The 25,929-nt window shown below is 35.5% G+C and overlaps 1 protein-coding gene across 3 annotated transcripts; it reads left to right on the forward strand.

Moving 5' to 3' along the window:
• On the forward strand, positions 1–17,693 carry LOC123913171 (serine/threonine-protein kinase SMG1-like). 3 transcript variants are annotated; one of them, XM_045963783.1, is made up of 15 exons: positions 1–332; positions 430–5,380; positions 5,473–5,661; positions 7,548–7,662; positions 7,845–8,895; positions 9,290–9,737; positions 10,236–10,319; positions 10,417–13,270; positions 13,363–13,476; positions 13,615–13,745; positions 14,351–14,443; positions 14,578–14,847; positions 15,027–15,684; positions 16,657–16,732; positions 16,818–17,693. In XM_045963783.1, the coding sequence occupies exons 1-15, from the start codon at positions 127–129 to the stop codon at positions 16,915–16,917; spliced, it is 11,340 nt and encodes a 3,779-aa protein (XP_045819739.1). In that variant the 5' UTR covers positions 1–126; the 3' UTR covers positions 16,918–17,693. The 3 variants fall into 3 exon arrangements, with proteins under 3 accessions (XP_045819739.1, XP_045819740.1, XP_045819741.1); XM_045963784.1 differs by having other exon boundaries at positions 10,266–10,319; XM_045963785.1 differs by lacking the exon at positions 1–332 and having other exon boundaries at positions 536–669; positions 896–5,380.
• The last annotated feature ends 8,236 nt before the right edge of the window (positions 17,694–25,929 follow it).

Consider the following 25,929-nt stretch of genomic DNA (forward strand, 5'->3'; position numbering starts at 1 on the left):
GAAAGGTGTTTGTTTTGTTTGTCCTGAGGTTTACGGAGCTGAGAAAGCACAAATAGTCAGAAGACAGAAACTACTTCATTCATCACTTAACACAATGAGTGAAGAAGAGAAATAGTAACAAGAGATATGCAAGGCCTTCAACAACAACAACAGCAATTAGCAGCACTTCTCTCCGTCGCTCTCAAAGACGATTCTTCCGACGACGACCCTTCCTCTCGTCTCTCCGCTCTCAATTCCCTCCACCGCGCCATCCTCCACCCTCACAACTCCCTTCTCATCACTCACTCCGCCACTTTCCTCTCCCAAAACCTCTCCCAACTCCTCTCCGACAAGTAACCCTAATTTCCTCTTCCTTTTCAATTTATTGTCATTATCATTATCATTATCATAATCATTATCATTCATTCGTTCAATTCAATTTCATTTCAGATCGTTCGAGGTTCGTCAAGCGGCGGTTACAGCACACGGAGCACTCTGTGCTATAATCTGTTCAATTCCCGTTACCGTTCCATCTAACGGTAGACAGAACCATGTCATACTTAATTCTTTGGTTGATCGTTTTATTGGTTGGGCGTTACCGTTACTTAGCAACGTTACTACCGTTGACGCTACCAAAGAACTCGCGCTACAAGGTCTTCGTGAGTTTCTTAACGTAGGTGGAACTGAAAGGTATGCTTTACCTATTCTTAAAGCCTGTCAGGTGCTTCTAGAAGATGATAGAACTTCGTTAGCGTTACTTCATACGCTTTTGAGTGTTATAACTTTGATATCGTTGAAGTTTATAAGATGTTTTCAGCCTCATTTTCATGATATTGTTGATCTTCTTCTTGGTTGGGCTTTGATGCCTGATCTTGCTTTATCGGATAGAAGGGTTATTATGGATAGTTTTTTGCAGTTTCAGAAGCATTGGGTTGGTGGGTTAACAATGTCTTTGAGATTGCTTACTAAGTTTTTGGGGGATATGGAGGCTTTGTTGAATGAAGGAACTCCGGGAACGTTGCCACAGTTTCGTAGGCTTTTAGCTTTGCTTTCTTGTTTTTCAACGATTTTGCAGTCTACTGCTTCGGGGTTGTTGGAAATGAACATGCTTGAGCAAATAATGGAACCTCTAGTTGGGTTGCTTCCTCGATTGCTCAGGTGTTTACCTTTGATTGGGCAGAAATTTGGATGGTCTGAATGGATTGAGGATTCTTGGAAGTGTTTGACTCTCTTAGCTGAAATATTGCAGGAACGCTTTTCGAGTTTTTATACTCTTGCACTTGATATATTGTTTCAGAGCTTGGAATATCAGACAGGGTTTGGGAAGGTTACTTCTGTACAAGTTCACGGTGTTTTGAAAACTAATCTCCAATTGTTATCATTGCAAAAACACGGCCTTCTCCCTTTATCTGTGCGGACGTTATTGAAGTTTGATGCACCGATTTCTCAGCTGCGATTGCATCCGAATCATTTGGTGACGGGAAGTTCTGCGGCTACCTATGTTTTTTTGCTTCAACATGGGAATGCAGAAGTGGTCGATGAAGTGGTCACCTTATTGATTGAAGAACTGGAGCTGTTGAAGAGTGTGATAGGAAATGATACTGACGATTCAGATCAGTTCAATTTTGATATAGATTCTAAAACATTTTCAAGACTTGAATTGTTTGCGGTGATCAAGTTTGATTTGAAAGTTCTATTAGCATGCGTTTCCATGGCTGGGGATAGCAGTTTGATTGGCCAAACAGAAAGAGCAACATTGTATCTTAGTAGGTTGGAAAAGTTGGCGTCCTTTATCATGGAAAAGATGAATCCTTTCGAGTTTCCTATTCAAGCCTTTATGGAGTTGCAGCTTGCTGCTATCAAGACATTGGAGAGGCTAAATTCAATTGAGTTCTTAATTAAGTGTTCCATAAGAGAACATAATTGCAACAAAGATTCTGCTGACTTTCAAACTAAACAGGATGATGATGACGACAATCAATTCAATGATGGGCTCTCTGCTGTGATTACTGAGAATTTGGAAAAATACAGCAAACTCCTTGTAAAAGCACTTCATGTTTCTTCTCCTTTGGCAATCAAAATAGCAGCTCTAGATTGGGGACAAAAGTTGTGTGAGAATGTTATGGCTGTTATTAAGATCTCAAGCACAAAATGCTTCTCCTATGAAGCATGTGGAAATGCTGGTGTAATCATGAACTTGGTTTTCTCACTTTTAGGTGGTACATTTGAGAGGGAACCAGAAGTAAGATCAAATGTTGCAATAACCTTGGAGATTTTTATACAAGCAAGGCTTTTGCATCCTGTATGCTTATATCCCTTAGCTGAAGTGATACTGGAGAAACTTGGGGATCCGTCAGCAGAGATACAAGAAGCATATGTGAGACTACTTGCCCATATTTTGCCAACTACCGTATATACATGTGGTCTCTATGATTATGGGAGATTTAGACCTGTTGATCTCGGGTTTGGCAACACTACCAAGATGCACTGGACACAATTATTTGCCCTGAAGCAGCTGCCACTGCAGTTGCAATCACAACATCTGGTGTCAATCTTAAGTTACATTTCACAAAGATGGAAGGCACCTCTTTCTTCTTGGATCCAGCGCCTTATTCACAGTTGCCAGAGTTCAAAGGATGCTATTTTAAATCAGCCTGAAGAAACAGGAAATTTTGGTGCCAATTTTCCATGGTTGGATATACAAGTGGATGAAGGCATACTTGAAAGAATATGTTCTATCAATAATATAGCTGGTGCCTGGTGGGCTGTACAGGAAGCAGCTCGGTACTGTATTTCTACACGTCTACGGACTAACCTTGGTGGGCCTACCCAAACATTTGCTGCTCTAGAGCGCATGCTGTTGGACATTGCACACCTTTTGCAACTTGATAATGAGCAAAATGATGGTAACTTAAGCATGATAGGCTCTTCTGGTGCTCACTTGTTACCAATGAGATTACTGTTGGATTTCGTTGAGGCTCTAAAGAAAAATGTATACAATGCATATGAGGGTTCTGTCATTTTACCATCTGCTACCCGTCAGAGTTCTGTATTCTTTCGGGCAAACAAAAAAGTTTGCGAGGATTGGTTTTCTCGTATATGTGAACCAATGATGAATGCTGGATTGGCTCTACATTGCAACGACGCTGTTATTCAATACTGCACACTACGGTTGCAAGACCTCAAGAATCTTTCTGTGTCAGCTTTGAAGGAAAATCCAAGGGCTCAGGTAACTGATAACATCCACAATAGCAGAGGAAGAAATAAAGGAGACGTCTTAAGAGTTTTAAGACACATTTCACTAGCTCTTTGCAAGAGTGCTGAACCAGATTCTTTGATTGGTCTGCAAAAATGGGTTTCAGCTACATTCTCCTCCATACTCGGGGATGAAAATCAGTCCTTCAACGAGTGTGAAACTGTTGGACCCCTTTCATGGATAAGTGGCCTTGTATATCAGGCAAGAGGCGAGTATGAAAATGCTGCAGCTCACTTTACTCACTTGCTAGAAACTGAAGAGTCACTCAGCTCGCTTGGCTCTGATGGTATACAATTTGTTATAGCACGTGTAATTGAGAGTTATGCTGCTGTATCTGATTGGAAATCTCTTGAAACCTGGCTGTCAGAACTGCAATTGCTTCGTGCCAAGTACACGGGTAGAAATTATTCTGGTGCTCTGACAATGGCCGGAAATGAAGTTAATGCAATCCATGCATTGGCACGTTTTGACGAGGGTGATTATCAGGCTGCATGGTCATGCCTTGACTTGACACCTAAAAGTAATAGTGAGCTTACTCTTGATCCAAAATTAGCCTTGCAACGAAGTGAGCAGATGCTTCTGCAATCGTTGCTCTTTCAGAAGGAGGGAAAGAGTGATAAGGTGCTTCATGACTTGCAGAAAGCGAGGTCGATGTTGGAGGAACCACTTTCTGTTTTGCCACTTGACGGGTTAGCTGAAGCAACACCTCTTGCTATTCAGTTGCACTGCATTTTCCTTGTAGAAGAGGATTACAAGCTTAAATCAACTGATGAGAAGGAAAAACAACTTCAGCCGTTAATAAATTCTCTCCAGCCATTTCCATTTTCTATTAGTAAAATCCGTCAAGATTGTAATCCATGGCTGAAAGTTCTTCGGGTTTATCAAACCATTTCCCCAACTTCTCCGGTTACTCTAAAGTTCTGCATGAATTTGCATAGTTTAGCCCGTAAACAAAGAAATCTATTGCTGGCAAATCGTTTGAACAACTATATCAAAGATAGCATATCTGCTTGCCCAGAGGAGAGACATCGCAATTTTCTTGTCTTAAATTTGCAGTATGAGAGCATTTTACTGCAGTATGCTGAAAACAAGTTTGAAGATGCTTTCACAAACCTTTGGTCTTTTTTGCGTCCTTTTGTGATTTCTTCAACATCTAGAATATTTGACGTGGAAGAGAGAATTCTGAAGGCCAAAGCATGCTTGAAACTTGCTGGTTGGCTAAGGCGGGATTTTTCAGATTGGAATCCAGAGAGTACTGTTTTTAAGATGTTAGCGGATTTTGATATGACGGAATCAACTTCAATCGGCAAAGGCGGCAATAATAAAAATATAAACTGTCAACAGAATTTGGGTTCTATTATCGAGGAAATTGTTGGTACAACAACAAAATTGTCTTCTCGTATTTGCCCCACCATGGGTAAATCATGGATTTCTTATGCTTCTTGGTGCTTTAAGCAAGCCGGAGGCTCACTCCCTGTTCAGAGTGAAACTACTCTGGATTCTTGCTTATTTTCTCCCATACTTGTTCCGGAAATTTTACCTGAGAGATTCAGATTGACCAAGGATGAATTTCAACGAATCAAGTCATTGCTTTTCTGTCTTCTTCAGGACAAAATTGAGGTGGAAGGTTTCATAGATGAACAGGAAGAGAGAAGCTCTTGGCATGATTCGGCAGAGCACTCAAGTACTGACAATCCTCTGCAGAAATTGGTTTTGCATGTAGTAAATATTATTGAAACTGCTGCTGGGGCACCGGGTGCAGAAAACTCTGGTGGAGAACGTCTTTCAGCTGCCGTATCTTCTCAATTAAGGATTTGTTTGTTAAATGCAAACTTTGGGCTGGGAGAATCTGACATAGTATCTGTATTGGATGATTTTGTTGATATTTGGTGGTCGTTGAGGAGGAGAAGAGTGTCCCTGTTTGGACACGCTGCTCATGGTTACATACGATATCTTTCTTATTCTTCTTCCCATCTTGGCCATAGTCAAATGCCTGGTTCTGAAAATGACACTTTCAAGCAAAAAACTGGCAGCTACACTCTGAGGGCTACTTTGTATATATTGCATATACTTCTCAACTACGGTGTGGAACTGAAAGATAATCTTGAATCTTCTCTTTCGGTTGTTCCTTTGTTGCCATGGCAGGTTGCATGCTAGATTTTGAGCTTTTACTTTAACTTCTTTCAGTTTTAAATGGAGGCTAGTTTGTTTAAGTGGTGTTTGAATTGTTTTTTTAGGAAGTTACACCTCAACTGTTTGCACGTTTGAGTTCTCATCCTGAACAAGTGATCCGGAAGCAGTTGGAGGGTTTACTGATCATGCTGGCCAAGAACTCTCCTTGTTCTATAGTTTACCCAACTCTAGTTGATGTTAATGCTTATGAAGAGAAGCCTTCAGAGGAGCTTCATCATGTGCTGGGTTGTCTGGTAATGTGAAAAATTATTTTGCATTTTGCAGCTCGTATATATATTTTTGTAACAGTTATTTTTTTCTTCACATCATTTGGATAATTAGCATCAAAGTTCTCACCATGCAACAATTCAACTAATTTAGACCCACTTAAAAACATGAAGGTCTAAATTAGCAAGGTGCACCTTTTACTTTGGACAAAAAACCCTTGACATTTAGTTATTTTACACTAGAAAATTGAGGGTTAGTTAGGTAAATTTTATTAAATGTTGTGCACCAATTTGCTAATTTAGACCCACTTAATTATAAATATATGCAACCTAAATAAACAACCTAGAAAATAAAAAAATGACAACATAAGAAAACATATACAATCCAAACTTATCAACCTGGATATTTAAGTTCATGATTTAACTCAATCTTCTACGGTTTCTTCAACTCAAATTGAGGAATTGATGTCATTATGGAACAAGTCGAAGCAATTTTGGTGTTACCATCAGGACCACCATTATGGTCTATTTGACTCTATAATTGGGGATAACTGACATATCCTTGTTGTGTGTTTTTTGATTTGGTTTGTTTCTCGTAGTGGGAGATTAGTACTGTGCTTCTTAAAAACAAAAAGTTTGTATAGATAACACTCATGCCATCTTATTTAATGTTTTTTATTTTTTCTTAATTTTCAATATCTTGGGGTTTGGCAAACAATGTGGTTTTGTATTTTCATCTTCTTTTGGTTTGCTGTCTTTTGGTAGAATAATAAAACCAATCCTGAAGATTTACCTAATACCTTAAATTTTCATGATAGTTGGTGTTTAAAATCCCACATTTGATGTGAAATTGCATGAAGAAGAGTTTATAAGTGGTGGACATCCTTCACCTTACAAGCTAATTCTGTGTGATTGAGTTAAATCCAAACTCAAATTTTAAGATGGTATGATTGCCTATTCAAGATTTGTTGGACCATCTGGGTCACACCAGATATCTAGACATGAGGTAGTGCGTTAAGAATCTCAAATTGGATGTGAAATGGTCTGAAGAAGAGTTTATAAGTGGTGGACATCCTTCACCTTACAAGCTAATTTTGTGTGATTGAGTTAAACCCAAACTCAAATTTTAAGATGGTATGAGTGCCTATTCAAGATTCGTTGGACCATCTGGGTCACACACCAGATATCCAGACACGAGGTAGTGTGTTAAGAATCTCACATTGGATGTGAAATGGTCTGAAAAAGTCTTTATAAATGTTGGAAATCCCTCACTTTACAAGTTTTTTAGGGTAGAGTTAGGCTTAATCCAAACTCTAAGATGGTATAAGAGCCTATCCTATATATACATGAGATCGGATCAAATGACACTAGGTGCCAAATTAAGTTAGGTGTTAAATTTAATTCGACACCAAATCGTACCTACTCATTTTGCTTAATCCAACGTTCCACGACAAATCACTTATTTTCTCATTAGCATTGCCATTCTTCAATTCAATATATTATATAAGTTTAGGTTCACATCCCAAAATAAGTGCTCAGAAGTCTGAACCTATAGCAACAGAGTAGCAACCTAGCAGTAGCAGTTCTGTCTCAAGTTTGCATTGTTGTCCTCAAATGGGTTTGAAGTGTTAGTGTGTTACAGTGAATGTCATCATAAGTGACTTGGCATACTTATCAAATTATGCACTACCGAGTGTTAAATTAGATTTGGAGGGACACGTAGATATCAGTATGTTTTTCAGCTGATTATGCATCTTGATGGGCACTCCTTTGTTTGACCAGGCATCTTTATCACAACATACATTCAATAGTTTGACTAATATATCAATTGCAGTTATTGATTTTATACCGACCTTATCTTAGCTTACTTGGTCAAAGTACCATGTCGGATGATTAGATTTTGTTTCATGCAGAGGGAGCTTTACCCTCGACTGGTTCAGGATGTGCAGCTGATGATAAATGAACTTGGAAATGTTACTGTTCTCTGGGAGGAATTATGGCTCAGTACTCTTCAGGATCTTCACACAGGTCGTTTTCCTTATATTCCAACATTTCATTGATCATGGAACAACCTTTCATTGAACTACATCAAATAATTATTGACTCTTTTTTAATGTCTAACGAATGAATTTCATTGTTTCTTTTTACTGTACACTTTGGAATTTCCTGTTAGTTAAGAGAAATGGGCCTAACAATATTTTTTTTTGCAGATGTGATGAGGCGAATAAACGTGCTTAAAGAGGAGGCTGCAAGAATTGCAGAAAATGTCACACTTAGTCACAATGAGAAGAGAAAGATAAATTCTGCTCGTTATTCTGCAATGATGGCTCCAATAGTTGTGGCGTTGGAACGTCGTTTGGCTTCAACTTCTCGAAAACCTGAAACTCCTCATGAAGCTTGGTTCCAAGAAGAGTATAAAGACCCACTGAAATCAGCTATTGTATCCTTCAAGACTCCTCCATCATCTTCTACAGCACTCGGGGATGTATGGCGACCTTTTGATAGTATTGCTGCATCCTTGGCTTCTTACCAGAGGAAATCTTCAATTTCATTACAAGAAGTTGCACCACGCTTGGCTCTGTTATCATCTTCAGATGTTCCGATGCCGGGTCTTGAGAAGCAGATGAAAGTACCTGATTCTGGCAAAGCAACTGATCTTCAAGGGGTTGTCACTATTGCTTCTTTTCTCCAACAAGTCACGATCTTGTCAACTAAGACTAAGCCTAAGAAACTGTGTATACTTGGTTCGGATGGTCAAAAGTATACCTATCTCCTTAAAGGACGAGAAGATTTGCGCCTTGATGCCAGAATTATGCAGTTGCTGCAGGCTATAAATGGTTTTTTGCATTCTTCTTCTTCTACCTGCAGCAAATCTCTTGGCATTCACTATTATTCTGTGACTCCAATCAGTGGTCGGGCTGGCCTTATCCAGTGGGTGGACAATGTAGTCAGTATTTACAGTGTATTTAAATCTTGGCAAACCCGTGCCCAGCATGCACAGTTTTTGGCATTGGGCACTGCAAATACAAAATCCTCAGCTCCTCCACCTGTTCCTCGTCCCAGTGATATGTTTTATGGGAAGATCATACCTGCACTTAAAGAGAAAGGCATTAAGAGAGTGATTTCACGAAGGGATTGGCCCCACGAAGTCAAATATAAAGTTCTTCTTGATCTCATGAAGGAGGTGCCTAGACATCTTCTTTACCAAGAACTATGGTGTGCTAGCGAAGGATATAAAGCCTTCAGCTCAAAAATGAAAAGGTATATTTATGTAACTTTTAAGCATTTACTGGTGTATTTTGTGGTTGCCATTTATTTATGATTAAAAATCAACTGTAAAAGTCCATTGTCTAAGTGTGGATTTGGTTTTTGGGGATTTATTTATATATTTTGGCTTGCCCCTTTATATTATGGGATTGGAACTGCATTTAATCAGAGTAAGTTTAGTAAGTTCATCCTACACTTTGGAAGCTTGTGATTCTTTCATTACATATTAACTTATTCCTGACTTTTGATCCTTCAACCAAGGTTGTCTTGATCTTCTTGTTATCATCAGGTGTCAAATACAAAATTCTGTTTATTGACTATTTTATTTGTAGTATTTCCAAACCCTATGTTGCTGTAAATTTATCATGACATTTTCTTCAATCTGTAGGTATTCTGGAAGCCTTGCTGCAATGAGTATGGTTGGTCATGTTCTGGGACTAGGTGACCGACATTTAGACAACATTCTTATAGATTTTTGTGGTGGGGATATTGTACATATTGATTACAATGTGTGTTTCGATAAGGGACAAAGACTAAAAATTCCAGAGATTGTTCCCTTCCGTCTTACCCATATGATTGAAGCAGCTTTAGGGCTGACTGGAATAGAGGGTAGCTTCAGAGCAAACTGTGAGGCAGTTATTGGCATTCTAAAAAAGAACAAAGACATACTTTTGATGTTACTAGAAGTGTTTGTTTGGGACCCACTTGTAGAGTGGACACGGGGTGATTTTCATGATGAAGCTGCAATTGGTGGTGAAGAAAGGAAAGGCATGGAGTTGGCTGTTAGCTTAAGTCTATTTGCATCTCGAGTGCAGGAAATTCGTGTTCCCTTACAGGTACTTACTGAACTAAAAGCCATATATGTATATGCCTTCTACATAAGGAATTATGTCTGTATGTGGCCTGACATAATTAGATGAGTTGCATTCCAAACTTTGATGTCAGTGTATTTGGAAAGTCAGGTTTTCTGTGGGGTGACTGTGCGGTAGCATGGAGCTATGCCTGTGAGAGTAAGGCTATAGCAGTGTGAGTGAAGCAAACATGCAAGCAATCATGTACATAGTTGAGATATAGTTTTGAGTGCTAAGACAAATGTGTGCAGCCACGTGAATGCTTGTGTTTCATTGTTCAGTGTAGGTTATCCATGTTACATGAGATAGATTTAGAATTTGCATGATGTGTTTAAAATAAATATGCATGTATTTTCATATTTGAATTCTTTGTTGTAGTAACCTTCATTTAGCGAATCTTGGGTGTGAAAATTGTCGTAATTCAACTTATAGGTGTTTATATATTTTCTGATACTTTCATGATATCTAAAACATTATCAATAGCTATTTTTTTCGTTTCCAAAAACTGAGCAGGAGCACCATGATGGATTACTGACTAGCTTGCCAGCTGTTGAATCTGTACTCGAGGTAATGAAATAACCTTCATTTAGATCATGGATTTGGCTAGATTTTTCTCAGATCAAATATCTCTTTATTTGAATTGACTTTGAGAATCATGTTCCAGAGGTTTGCCGATGCTCTAAACCAATACGAGATTGCCTCTTCTATATACTGCCGAGCTGACCAAGAGAGGTCTAGCCTTACATTACACGAGACATCTGCTAAGTCAATTGTTGGTGAGGCAACCCGTAATGCAGAGAAAGTTCGGGCTTCGTTTGAAATTCAGGCTCGGGAATTTGCTCAAGCAAAGGCTATGGTTGCTGAGAAAGCTCAGGAGGCAATGAATTGGGCTGAAAAACATGGAAGGATTCTTGATGCTTTACGATGCAACTTAATCCCAGAAATAAATTCTTATTTTAAGCTGAGTAACATGGAAGTTGCCTTATCTCTAACGTCTGCAGTTACTTTAGCAGGTGTTCCGCTAACTATCGTTCCTGAGCCAACACAAGCACAATGCCATGATATAGATAGGGAAGTTTCTCAATTCATAGCTGAGTTGGATGATGGACTAACTTCAGCCATAACTTCTCTGCAAACATACTCCTTGGCTCTGCAAAGAATCCTACCATTAAATTACCTTTCAACCAGTGCGGTACATGGCTGGGCTCAAGTTCTTGAATTATCTGTTAATGCCCTGTCACCTGATATTCTCTCTCTTGTCAGAAGGCAGGCTTCTGAACTTTTTGCAAAATTTCATGTAGATAGCAGTGATTCCATCAAATGCAGTTATGATGATCTTTGCTTCAGAGTGGACAAGTATGCTGTGGAAATAGAAAAATTGGAAAAAGAGTGTACTGAAATAGAAAGTTCTATTTGCTTAGAGTCAGAATCGATAACTAAGGATCATCTTTTGTCAGCTTTCATGAAATTCATGCAGTCCATTGATCTTTTGAGAAGGGAAGGTGGAATTTCTTCTGTTCAATCTAGATATGATGGGACAAACAGTACTAGACTCTCAGGTGAACTAGAAGAGGAGAGGGAGAAAGTACTAACAATTCTAAATATTGCTGTAAGTTCATTTTATAATGAGGTTCAGCATAGAATACTCAATATATATAGTGATTATTCTGGAGGAAGAAACCAATACAATATGTTGCGGAATGATTCGGGAACTATTTTTGCTTGGTTTGAAGAACAAGTAGAAAAATGTAATCTCCTGACAGAGTTTGTCAATGATCTACGGCAATTTATTGGAAAGGATAACCCTTCTATTGATACAAACAAAGATAATTCAATGTTTTCTTCTGAGAGTAATTGGGTTTCCATTTTCAAAACCATTTTGACTTCCTGTAAGGGATTGATTAGTCAAATGACTGAAGTTGTTCTGCCAGATGTGATTCGATCTGCAGTTTCATTAAAATCAGAAGTTATGGATGCATTTGGGTTGATCTCACAGGTTCGAGGGTCTATAGAAACTGCACTAGAGCAGGTTGTGGAGGTCGAAATGGAGAGAGCATCACTGTTTGAACTCGAGCAGAATTATTTTGTTAAGGTTGGCCTTATTACTGAGCAGCAGCTAGCTCTTGAAGAAGCCGCAGTTAAGGGCAGGGATCATCTTTCATGGGAAGAGGCAGAGGAACTTGCATCCCAGGAGGAAGCTTGTAGAGGACAACTAGACGAACTCCATCAAACTTGGAGTCAGAGGGATGTAAGGACTTCTTCACTTATAAAGAGAGAAGCTGATATTAAAAATTCCCTGGTTTCAGTGAATTGTCAATTTCAATCTCTAGTTGGTGCGGAAGAAGAAAGCGAACTACATATTTTGGGAAGCAAAGCACTATTGGCTGCACTTGTTAAGCCTTTCATAGAACTAGAATCCAGTGATATTATGCTGTCTCCAGCTGATGGTTCTGCTGTGATTCCCTCGAGTAAATTTCATACTCTTGCAGATTTTATAAATTCTGGGAATTCGATTTCTGAGTATGTCTGGAAAGTTGGAGGTTTATTGGATGACCATTCATTCTTTATTTGGAAAGTAGGTGTTATTGATTCTTTTGTTGATGCATGCATACATGATGTAGCTTCGTCAGTTGAGCAAAATCTAGGCTTTGACCAGTCACTCAATTTTATGAAGAAAAAGCTTGAAATCCAACTTCAAAAACACATTAGTCACTATTTGAAAGAAAGAGTTGCCCCTAGTTTGTTGGCCTGTTTAGATAGACAAAAAGAGCACTTGAAACAATTAACAGATTCGTCAAAGGAACTCGCTTTAGATCATGTGAAAAAAGATGGGGCTGTGAAGAAGGTTTTACATATGCTTGAAGAGTATTGTAATGCACATGAAACGGCTAGAGCAGCAAAGTCAGCAGCTTCTCTCATGAAAAGACAAGTGACTGAGTTGAAAGAAGCTCTTCGAAAAACTACCCTTGAGGTAGTTCAGATGGAATGGATGCATGATGTTAGTTTGAACCCATCATATAACAGAAGAATCTCATATGAGAAGTATCTGGATACCGATGACAGCTTGTATCCAATCATTTTAAACCTCAGCAGATCTAAGTTATTAGAAAATATACAATCTGCCATTTCAAAAATCACGTCGTCAACGGATAGCCTTCAGTCTTGCGAACAACCTTCTCTTATAGCTGAAGGACAGCTTGAGAGAGCAATGGGCTGGGCTTGTGGGGGTCCGAATTCAAGTAGTTCTGGAAATACCTCAGCTAAAAATTCAGGAATTCCTCCTGTGTTCCATGAACATATTAATAAACGGAGGGAGATTTTATGGGAATCTAGAGAAAAAGCATCTGACATTGTGAAGTTATGCATGTCAATATTAGAGTTTGAAGCATCAAGAGATGGGCATTTGCTTATACCAGGGCAACCATATCCCTTCAGGAATGGTGTTGATGGAAATACATGGCAGCAATTGTACATGAATTCACTAACAAGATTGGATGTTACTTTCCATTCTTATGCACGTGAGTTTGCTATATTCCTCTGTATTTACATCTCTTCGCTCCAATTAAACGTCTGCATGAAATTGAAGATTGCTCTCCTGTTCTTGTAATAGGTACTGAACAAGAGTGGAAGCTTGCACAATGCACTGTTGAAGCTGCTTCCAATGAATTATATACTGCAACCAATGAACTCTGCATTGCCTCTCTGAAAGCAAAGTCAGCTTCTGGTAGATCTCACTGATCCTGGTTGTTGGTCATTTGGACATTGATGTTCATACACGCATGTGCATGTTTTATTTGATTTTTGGATGTAGCAGCATTCTCACTACATATGTTGATTTAATATGTTCTTTACCTTTGTATAGGTGATTTACAAAGCACAGTTCTTTCAATGAGGGATTGTGCGTATGAGTCTAGTGTTGCATTGTCTGCTTTTGCTCAGGTTTCAAGGATGCATACTGCTTTAACTTCAGAATGTGGTTCTATGCTTGAAGAGGTGCAGTCTTTAAAGTATTTGATGTAGCCTTGTATTACTGTGATTCCGAACTAGTTTTCTTTGTGGTTTATAGAATTTGATATCGAATACATGTATTGTTTATATGGTTCTTTATTATAATTTTTCGAGTTGCTAATTTCTATGGTTCTATATACTGCTTTATATGGTTCTATATTATAACTTTTAGTTAGTGATGTCATGCATTGCATATTGTTTTCTAAATTTTAATCTTAACATGACCAAGTTGATCATTCAATCTAATATAGAATTTGAATTTTGAATATTAATGTAATTTGATGAACTTGTTATAAAAACTTCTAGTTCTGTAACCCTTACCTGTTAACCATGTAATGGTAAATTACAAACCCCCTTCCCACCAAATAATCCCAATTCAATAAAAGGATTAGGTGTACAAATAAGAAAATTGACCCCAATTACGCAATCTCCTGTCACCTGTAGCTTTTCATAAAAAGGATTATTACTGTCACCTGTAGCTTGCAATGATCTATAAAACGTGTACAAATTAGTTACTATGTGTTCCTTTAATCACCTTAGGTCTTCTTTCCATTGATTGTTTGTTACATAAGGTTCCTTTGTTTTTGTAGGTTCTTGCAATAACTGAAGATGTACACGATGTTCACAATCTGGGGAAAGAGGCAGCTTCGATCCACCTTTCTCTCATGGAAAATCTTTCAGAGGTTTTTCTTATCCCTTTGTAGCTTTATAAATATGATAGTCAGGTTTCTGCTGCAACTGTCCATTCTATATTTCCTGATATCAAATTTCTCCCCTAAAGAAAAATTGTATTTTGGTGGTTTTATGTTTTTAATAGGTGAATGCCATCCTTCTTCCACTTGAATCTGTGTTGTCTAAGGATGCAGCTGCTATGGCTGATGCTATAGCTAGGGAAAGTGAGACCAAGAAGGAAATATCACACATTCATGGACAAGCTATATATCAATCATACTGTTTAAGGATCAGGGAGTCTTGTCAGACCTTTAAGCCCTTGGTGCCATCTTTGACATCAGCCGTGAAGGGACTTTATTCATTGTTAACTAGGCTAGCAAGAACAGCTAATCTCCATGCCGGGAATCTGCACAAAGTAATGTGAAAATTTCAAGATATTTTGGTTACTTCTTTTCATTCATATATATATATATCTGTGTGTGTGTGTGTGAGCGCGCTTACACCAGGAAATCCACACAGAAAAGCTGTCTAGGGATTTTATTTTTTGCTCATATTTTGAAAGAACAAATATAGATCCGTGCTCTTTGTTTTCAGGCTCTTGAAGGAATAGGAGAAAGTCAGGAAGTAAAATCACAGGATATTGCTTTGTCTACATCAGATGCTGGTGTTGGTGACGCTGTTGAGTTCAATGGTAAAGAAGGGGAGAGTCTCTCTAGGTCTGATGATGATAAGACAGAAGATATTATTGGCTTTTCTCAACTTTCTTTAGAAGAAAAAGGATGGATATCACCACCAGATAGCAGCTTTTGTAGCAGCTCAGGATCTGACATTACATCTGCTGACATTAGTCTTCCTGATAGCTTGAATGATTTAGCAGAAAATACAGATATGCTTTCACAGGTGTCTAGTAGCAGAAACCTTATCGGTCATTTACATACCACTTCATTATCTCAAATTGATGTTGAAGAAATCTCACTTTTTGAGGAGTCAAAATCTTTTCCCCTGGAAGCTGATCTTGATGGTGCTGATTCTGTGATGTTAACTAATGAGGCCACTGAACATCCCAAAGCTATGCCTTTTCACAGTGATAAATCTGTTGCCAGTTCTTCTGTCTCTCAGAATCCATCGAATGAGAACTTAGACAAATTTGATGGTGAAGATGATCTGCTTTCTACAGTTAAAGTTAAGAATGGCACAGAACACCGAGAAACTCCCGATGCTGACGTCAACATCAGTACTCGAGTAGGAAGAGGTATATCTAAAGTCTTTTTTCAACTATTTATTTCTTGTCACGTTTCATTTGATATAAATCTCACATTAGTAACCAAATGATTGAGCTCCATCTAAGGACGAATTGTTCAAGAGAACTAGACTTTACTTACCTTGTGGCCAAACTACAATTACAAGGGCCCCCTTCCTTGGGAACCAGAGGGTTAAGACCAAAAAAACTTCACATTGTAAAATAATTACTTGGGATTTCATTTTGAACCGGTGAAAAAATAAGAACCTTGTAAAATTGATATTACCTATATCAAATTAAAAGAAAAGATGTATTACTCTAAAGGACTTAAACCACTTACGCTAGGTTTTAGTATGAAGAATTCAGAAGAATTATCCTGTATAGTTAAGAGCTAATCATGTCAGGAAGAATTCAGAAGAATTATCCTCTATAAAGTTTTTGCAAAGTCAACACTCAATCTTGAGGTGTTTTATTTTACTTAAATGTAAAGAGGACTAATTTTTATGATTTATTTTACCTTTTGTTTCTTTACCCAACCCTGCATTCTTTTGATTTTTGTTATCTGGGAATTGGTTGGAGCCTTTATGAAATTATGATTTATCTTTCGTTTTAATTCTCTACAAAACCCTTTATTTTGGAAGAGACCGACTTACTGTGCAGACCTTCTCTTTATCATTCAGTCTAAATTTGAAAATGGACCAAGGTTTTGGGTGACCTACAGGTAGGTTTGCATTAATGGTTATCTGAATCTCTAGACTAAGTTTTGACGATTGTTCTAGCGACACCCAAATATATTCCTGAACTAGGAAAACCAGACGGGGGGAAATGGTGGCAATGTTTACCAATGTGTTAGACAGGAACAGCCAGCAATCTTTTACACCCACCACATAATATTTATGTTCATTTGATTTCGTAAAGTTTTATGTAATTTAAAATTGCTTGGAAATAAAATTGATATGCTCTTTTGTTTGCACTTATCTCTAGGCAAAAATGCTTATGCCTTGTCAGTATTGAGGCGGGTTGAGATGAAAATTGATGGTCGAGATATTTCTGAACGCAGGTATGGGTATATATATATAGCTCTTTTTGGAATTCAATCTTCTGCTGAATTTTTTCACTGATACAGAACCTTCTTTGAATTTCAGAGAAATTAGTATTGCAGAGCAAGTAGATTATCTACTAAAGCAAGCTACTAGTGCAGATAATCTTTGCAACATGTACGAAGGTTGGACACCCTGGATTTGAGGTTTCAAGAGGTTTCTCATACTTGAACATCTTAAATTGAAGTTCCATTCCCAATATCATGCAAGAACTAGCCTCTGGCATTGTTCAGTTGATCAAGGTGAGGAATAGGACCTTTGGTGTGATTATTTCCTTGTGATAAGGAAGACCCCACTCCGATGTTTTTGCAGGTCCCATTAGTCTGGGCATATCGTGAATTCTACCAATGATCCCAATCAGTAATCTAAGCATGGCTGAAACCAAACTGTAGTCTGTTTAGATTATGCCATCCCTTTGATTTCAGCATTTGTCCTGGCAGAGTTATCATTTCACACCTTGGTTGCGGGGTTGCATCTGCCACCCCATGACTTGCTCCAGAGAAGTCCAAGGCTCACAGTTGGTCTCGTGGGGGATGTAAAAAATTTTGTGCCTTCTCTTCTGATGTAAACAATGCGTACTGCAGCTTTGAACATCTCAAGCTTCCACTGCCATATTCATTGAGAAGTATGTTTTGAATCCTCAGTTCTTGTCAAGGCCTAAAGAAAAGACGCTGTGGATTATCCAATCATTGTTTTGGCTGGAGCATTACATTTTACCAAAACTGAAGTCCAGCATCAGTTGCACATATCCATGTAATATTTATATATCCATTGTATTATTTATATAGTAATAGATATAGGTCAAATAATCAACTGCGCTTTCCTTTATTATGTAATGGAATGTATTCCATCCTACTCAAGATTGGGTTGGTGATTCATATTTGAACTGTTTGAAGTTATTGTAACTTTCAGGTCCTCTTACCATTATAGTGCTCTTTTTGTGTTCCCCTATAGAAGGAAGGAACTTGTATGGCATTTGCTCCAACCAATAAAAATAAAATAAGAAAATCTAATTTGGTTGTTCATATCATAATATCTCTACAATGATCCAAGCTATGATATCATCAGTGTTACAAGATGACCTTAGTTTTAAAAATGTTTCCATTTTAGTATTTTAATTTATGAAATTAGAAAAACTAGCACCAATCCATAAAATGTTGGTTTTCAAAAAGCCTTTTCTGCAGTTTCTTATATGATTTACTCCCTCTGTCCCAATATATAAGCAAAACTGAGTCAAAGAAACTTGATGTATTTGGTTAAAAATTTGGACCAAATATATTCACTTTTGTTGACCATTTTTTGCTTATATTTTGGGACGGAGGAAGTACTTAATTGTAGACTAGATTTCTTCATATGCATGAAATTTTCATGTATATCATCATAAAGATAAGGATAAGCATATATTTATCATCCTTACACAACACACCTGGCATAGATGAGATGAGACATAGTATGAGACTCTTCTCCCTGCCGCTGTTAACGCAAAACCTCGTACCTCGTAACTGAATCTAAATGAGCCAACAGATATTTGTTTGCAAAGTTAAAGGTTAAAACCACTTTTATATTGGTGGCGCAAGTTGTTTCTTTATACTAGTAGTATCTTGATAGTACCACGGTATCAGTAGCTTTATTTATTAAAATAGATAAAATACTTTCCACTATTTCAGCTCAACCATTAAGTTACATATTTTATTACTTAACCGAATGAATTTCTAATCCTTATATATATATGTCATTCAACTTCAAACAAATTCAAATCAACATCCACTAGTGTCTTTCCTTCCTAATTTTGAGCTTTATCAAGTACTATTTTGCTTACCAATTTTTATAAGTGCTTTTTTGTCTTTATAATAGTGATGTCTGGACTTGTGGATATATGGACAAATGAGATGTCCAAACTCAGAGAAAAGGAAAAAGATCAGATTCAGAGTACTCACTCTACTGTCTCACCAAAGAACAACATGACTTCAACTTGGTTAGCTCCAACTGTGCAATTTTTCAAGCCTAGGTTGCTATTTTCGGAGGCTTCACTTTACATGCTTGTTGAATGTTTTAATCCTTGAATAAGAAAAGTTAAGATATGTTTGGATCATGAGATGATACAAGGTGAAAGGAATGTTGAATGTAATTATGGAAGAAAAAAAAAGAAAGAATGATTTTCATTCGTTCTACATCATTCCACCTTATATATGTATCATAATCCAAATGGTTACTTATGTTTATGTATATACTGTTTCGTGAGATTGTCCAACAAATTCTCTTTTTTTTTTGTGGCGTGTACTAGGGGGAACATCCCTTGCTTAAAATAAAATCTCTTGTTAGTTTGTAACACATATATGTACATATGAATGATTTTGAGTTTTATGTTTGATGATAAATATATGTAAAAAATTAGTGATTAATGGTTTAGATCACACATTTAACCTTTTGTCAGTCATGTATTATTATGATTAATTTTATTTGAACGTAGAAAAGTCAACAGTATATTCAACACCTTATAAAAATTCACAACTCTTAATTTTATTTGAACTTTTTTTTGACATGCACAACTTATAACTCTTAATCATTCTAGAAGAGAGAAAAAAACATCGTATTTATATTTAAATTGTATACATAAACAGTTATTTTAGGCACAAAAACACTGTTATCATGTCTTGAGAGGTTATGTGGTGATTGACGCTGAACTTGGTAGTGAAGACCATGGTTCGATCACCCCGCAACTGCGATCGGGAGGAGGCTGAAACCATTTGATACCCGAATTGACCCTCGAACCAAATTAAACTAGGGTGAAAGCAAGAAAAAAAATTGAATCTAAAACTACTTTTTGTTGTAAAAAAGCAGAGCATTACGCTCTTTGCAAATAATCCAACATGATAGCCAAATCACATGAAAGTATTGACAAATCTCTTTACGAAATATGCAGAGCTTCATAAAATAGAAGAGCGTGCTCATGAGAAGTATTCTAAAAACACTAGAGATATCTTCCCAATTAATTAATCACATCAAGCCGAATTCGCCCATAAAACTCACACTAACTAGTAAATAATATTCTCCTCTTTCCTGCATCCATGTGAACATAACAAATTAAGAACCGAATGGAAAAAAATCCTCCATTGCAGTTTTTCCTTAGTGTATGTATTCTACAGGACGAAAGATGCAAAATAAAAATAGACACTTTCGACGGAGTCACTTTGTTCTAAATAATTTTACGCGACTCTAATAATTTTTTGCCCAAATAAGTGATTATCCTCAATTTTATTTGGGATAATTTTTTCCTTCTTTCAAATTTGATATTCATCTAGTGATCAATTATACGCCAGTGGGAAATCGAACTTACATTGCTTTCATAGAATTATAGGAGTAATGGAGTATGTGAGGATACATAGTGGGACAAGCAGCTCAAATAAATTTTAGGAGCTTTGTCTATATATTGAACATCACATTTCAGAAATCACAATAAATGACAAGAGTCTAGAGAAAATTTATAAAATAATTGAATAACATTAACATTTTTTGGTGATAAAGGTGGCCAAAGTTTTTTCGAAATGCCAAAGTTAGGATGTCAATTGGTACATGGGGATCTCTATGAGAATTGTTTTGTTTGGAGGTTCGAAGCGGGAATTTTTCTCTTTAGAAATGGAGGTGGGGAGAAAGTTCCTTCGATGATCAAGTATTTTATATATTGTATTTATTTATATTTTTACACTATAGACGTGTATAAATTTTATATATATGCGATTCACAAAAAAAAAAATAATAAATTTTTTATATATATATGTGATGTTTATTTGTTTTATGATTAATCATCTTTTTACAATTAATTTGATTGAAAATAATAAAAATTCATATTTTTTTTAATATTGTCGAGTCTCCGCAAAATATGCGGAAATTAAATAAGGATGAGGAAATATTATCCTCCAAAGGAGAGAATGAATGAAGAGTATTTTAAATGCAGGAGAAAGGAGCGAGGAAATAACTTCCTTGACCAAAATTAAAAAAAAAAGAAAAAGAAAAAAGAAAAAACTACGATAAAATCATAGAGAAAAAGTAGCTCCACCAATAGCATTTAGAAAAAAAAAATTGAGAAAATTTCAAATTTTGTATATAAAACTATCTTAATTTATTTAAAAATTCTGATTTTTCTTTTCCAAATTAAATCATTATTATATTATTGTAATTATTATTAAGGAATGTGATTTAAATAGAAATAAAAATACTATATTTATGGATTCACAAAAAAAAAAAATTATAGTGAGTTTTTTTTTTTTTTTTGGTATAAATTATAGTGAGTTTTTACTTCTAAATGTTATTGTTGGAGTTACCTTTTCTCGCATAATTTCTTCTAATCATTAAATGTCTGAATAGTAGATAATGAGTTCCTCTTAACTAAGAATGAATTATTTAAATTAGAAGTGATTGCGCTATCTCGTCTAAGCGCTCTTTGAATTATTATCGCATTTCAAATAAAACTAAAAATGAAGTAATATTTTTCTTTTCCCATTTTGTTAAAAAAAAAAAAACTTTTATGTAGAGAAAAAAACAGTAAACAAGAAAAGCAATTATTGAATGCTTGAGATGAGAGTTGAGAGGCTACTCCATCTTCCATTCTTCCCCTTTTGCCTTGAATAATTTTCCAAGCAGGATACTGTCTCGATCATTATGAACGAATCCAGCCAGCAGCTCCATCACCATCTTTGGGTGGATCATCACTGTCTGTGTCCCATTATTGTTTGGGATAACTCCAATCATATTTAATTGAGTTGATTTCAAATATCTTTTTAAATTTAAATTCTTTCAATCTCTGTCAGAACATAAATCTAATAAATAAAAATATTGTAAGTTTGTTTAATTTTTTTTACTTAATTATAATTTTAGTTCTCTTATTTCAATCAATAACAAAGTTGGTCCTTCATTTTAAAATCACTCAATTGAGAGTTTGATTATCAGATAAGTAAAATCTGATTGTGAATTATTTCATCCAAAAATTGAACTCGATCAGGTTCTCCCAACATTTTTTGTGGAGCTTATTAATCACTTGAACTTAATTTGGTTAAATAAAATTTATTTTTACAAGAGATTAAAAACAAAAAATTGTACTAGTATATTAGGAAGGTGAAATGCATTTTTTTTTTCTTTTTCAGATATTTGCGGTGTCCGGGTTTGAATCCCGACCCCTATATATAACATATGATGTGATAGAAGAATAATAGTAGTTAATTAAATAATTATTAGGTAGTAGTTTATTAAATAATTTAGGTATTAATAATATTTATATTATTAGTTGGACTTTGCTTGAATTGTTAGTTAATTGGGCCTTTAGGCCCATCTAAGGTTTTATCCATTTAGAAGTAGTATAAATGTAGTGTGTTGAACACAAATCAAATCAATGAATGAAAATGAATAATTTATTTTATGTTTATTTTACTTGCTTTCTTTATTATTTTCCTAGGTTTAGCTTAGTGTAGCTTGATAGAGCATCAACTCTCTATCATGATGTTGCTTACCAACTGAGTTAAGCTCGTGAAAATGGTGAAATGCATATTTAAATGGTTATTATATTTGAAAAGAAAAAGTGGATAATAACATTATGGTGATTTGTTTGATTGTACTGAATAATTTGATAGCAAATTTAGTAGCAGGCAGTAAGAGGCAAAACCGCAAAAGAAATGTCCCACAGAATATTCCAAAACACTTTGAGTATATCCAATCCAATATACACGAATCATGTTTCTTTCCTTACTGTGTGCCACCGCATCCAAATTTAATGCCCCTAGTTTTATTTCTCATCTCTTCAAAACCTTATATTATGACTCATTCATTCATTCATTAGTTCCACAATTGAAAAACAAAACACAAATCCAAACAAAGAAATTAAGAAAATTAATGTCTGCTATTGTAGAAATTTGGGTTGGTGAGCTAACAAAGCTCAGAGAAAAAGTTCTTACTATCAACCCTTTGTTGTCAAAAACCAAACAAGGTAGTACAGATCAAAACAACAACAACAAAGAAAGTGTTTCTGTTCCTCCTAGAAACAACAACTCTTCTTCTTCAACTATGTCAGAGGCAACTGTGTGTTTGCTTATGGATCGATTTGTTCCTTGGTGATGTAATAGTCTAGTAATTATATATATAACATGTATATATTAATTCTAGCTTTCATGTATAAATTAAGATGCATGGTTTGTGTTGTATAAATAGTCCTCAATCGATCTATGTATGTTAATTTTAAAAGTAATGGAATTTTATTTCTCTTGATATTTTTGGTGCCCATTTAAAAATTTGTATGTATGGATTAAAATTGATTTTTTTTTTTTTTTGCGAGTCCAATTAAAACGGGTGCACCCAATAAGCACTATAGGGATTTTCCAAGTTTTTGATGTGCATAAAAGTTCAGAGGTTAGAAGATATTATTGTTGAAAAAGTGTTCTATGGAAGATATTTGTCAACTCAAAATAAAAAAAAAAAATCTAAGATAATGACACTAGTCACCGAATGCATAATGACACTGAGGAACTTACTATGAATTCCAATCTCCGTTAAAATCCTCCAAATAAACTCCCAATTGAGCTTATCATAGGCTTTAGACAAATCAACCTTAACAGCAAAATAAGATTCCTTTTCTTTCGTTTTTATGCATACCATAAATCATCTCCTACCTTACAAACCCAGCTTGAAAGGGGGATACAATCCTTCAGCCTTTCCACTACAATCTTGCTCACAACTTTATAGATAGTATTGATAGATTTAATAATTAATTTACCAACTAATTGCATACAAGTCATGCTCTTATACAAATAGTGTGGAAGCTAGATAGAACAAAAGGAGCATGCATATGTAAACTGAATCTACGATATGTCAATTAATTAGAGATATCAGGATTACCTGGATCCATTGAGAAAGTCTTTTAGCAATAGTCCTGAAACACGAAAGGTTAGACGAGCAACACGTACTCGTTGGCTAGTGTGGTTCTTCCTCAACCGGTACTCCTTATGCCTTGAATTCTCTTCAGATGGGGAGAAGAAGTTATTTGCTTATGTCCGGTATATTGGGGACCATAGCCTATATATAGTGTGATGGCCAATTAGGGTTCTCATTATTCCGAAATTGGTCATCCTAACATCCACTCATATTTTCGTCCATATCCACTAATTAGTTCATTAATTAATATCTTACTAGAAATCCATTTAGCCTTTTAACTTTATTTGATCACTTATTCAACTAAGGCTCTTAATATTATGATAAATGGCTAATATAATTAATTTAAATATAAATACCCACATAACAATTATTGGAATATAATAATTAAATATAAAATACTCCAACAAGTATTACATAACCATATTAGTCGAAAATGATTCACAAATTTCGGTTGAGTGACTTTAGATCAGACATAGTTATTATATTTTTGTTTAGTAGTCTAATGCCCTGAATTAATTTCACCCTTGTAGTGATTAATTTGGGAACCCGAGTTCAAACAACTGCTTTTATATATTACGATGTTTCTACCGGCTAAATTATACTTACCGATACTTATTATAATTTTTTTGGCCTAATAGCCTAATGGTCAAATTCACACTATTGAGCTAAAAAAAATTACAATAAGTATTAGTGAGTATATTTTTAGAATTCTAACTTCGACTCATGTAATAATATCTCTAGTATCTAATAGACGAGGTACCCTTACAAGACATAATGGCACTTTTTTTATTGAAATCTAAAGTGAATTTTTTCATGCTTAGACCTTCTTTGTAATAAACAAAAAGTGTAACAAGGCTCTAAGGATGTAACAATATGGAAAATGTTATTTAGACACAATATTTTAATAAAAATACAATAAAACTACATTTTTTGCTTTTTTTAATATTTGTTGCATACCTCGTTATTCGTGATATGAGTGGAGAAAGTACGATGTCGTATTTTTGTCCAACCATTTTGTGTTTACATAGCACATCTCTAACAATATTAAAACTTTAAGGGAGAGTTTTTCGCTTATTTAGGTCCTATAAGATTCAAGAGATTAGTCTTTCAGTTGCGCTCAAAAGATAATTGGTTTACCAATTTTTATTTATTTTATTTGCTAGTCTAATTCAAGTGCAGTTGAAATTAATTGAAATGGATGCACCCACCCAGCAGCAATATGGATTTCACAATCATAATTCATAAGGTTTTGTTTTTTAATGTGCATAAAAGTTCAGAAGTTACAAGATATTATTTTTGAAAATGTACTCTTTTGTCTCTGGAAGATATTTGTCAACATTAAAACAAAAATATCATGGTCTCTCTTAAGATAGTTGAATAAGTGTTCTTTTTTTAGTCCTCTCATGTATTTCTCTTTTTCATACATCAATTTCTAAACTGTTGATAGAACTGTGTTTGAACATATTATTTTGGATAAAAAATTATAAGGAGCTAGCTTTGCTTGCCTCCTAAATTGTTGTTGAAATTATCTCATATTTTCAATTTTGGTAGAGAAGTCACAAAACTATTCAAATTTTGTTAGAAGTACCCTTTCAATCTTTTCCTCATGAAGATCAAATTTGGTCAGTATTACTGTCAAATAACCGATTATCCCAAAACCTTAAGGTGTTAGGATAGAACCATATCAATGATTTTATATTATTTCTAACAATTACTATTAAGGTTATTCCTTGAGGATATAAGATGTCCAGATCCAAGGATTCCAAGTCCACCTTGGATGCTTAGCAATGGTTAGTTATGATTTGATGTAATGCAACTCGCATATTCATGCATATATCCACTAAATATATGTTCGTCTAGTTTTATATATAAACAAAAATTAGTCAAAATAAGGTGATTAAGTGGATGTATTTAATTTAAATTTTAGACTAAATACATTAATTTTATTTGATTAATTTTTACTTATATTTAAAATTTGATTAAGTGGATGTTTTTGGGAATAAGTTAAGCTTATTTGATTTTTTTTAACAAGATTAAGTTAGGTTTAAGTTATGGTCCTAAAGCATTGGTATGTAGTTGCTCCTGACGCTATTTTGATCTCCCAAACAAGTATAGTATCAAAGCCCTATTCAATTTGATAGGGACTGCAGAGCGAGAGTGAAATTCTAGTATTTAGATCAAGTATAGGATATGAGAAGATTGTTGAATTCAATTGTGAGTGGTTAGTCACATTGTCTGA

Source organism: Trifolium pratense, linkage group LG3, assembly GCF_020283565.1.
Source record: "Trifolium pratense cultivar HEN17-A07 linkage group LG3, ARS_RC_1.1, whole genome shotgun sequence".
NCBI classification, from domain to species: Eukaryota; Viridiplantae; Streptophyta; class Magnoliopsida; order Fabales; family Fabaceae; genus Trifolium; species Trifolium pratense.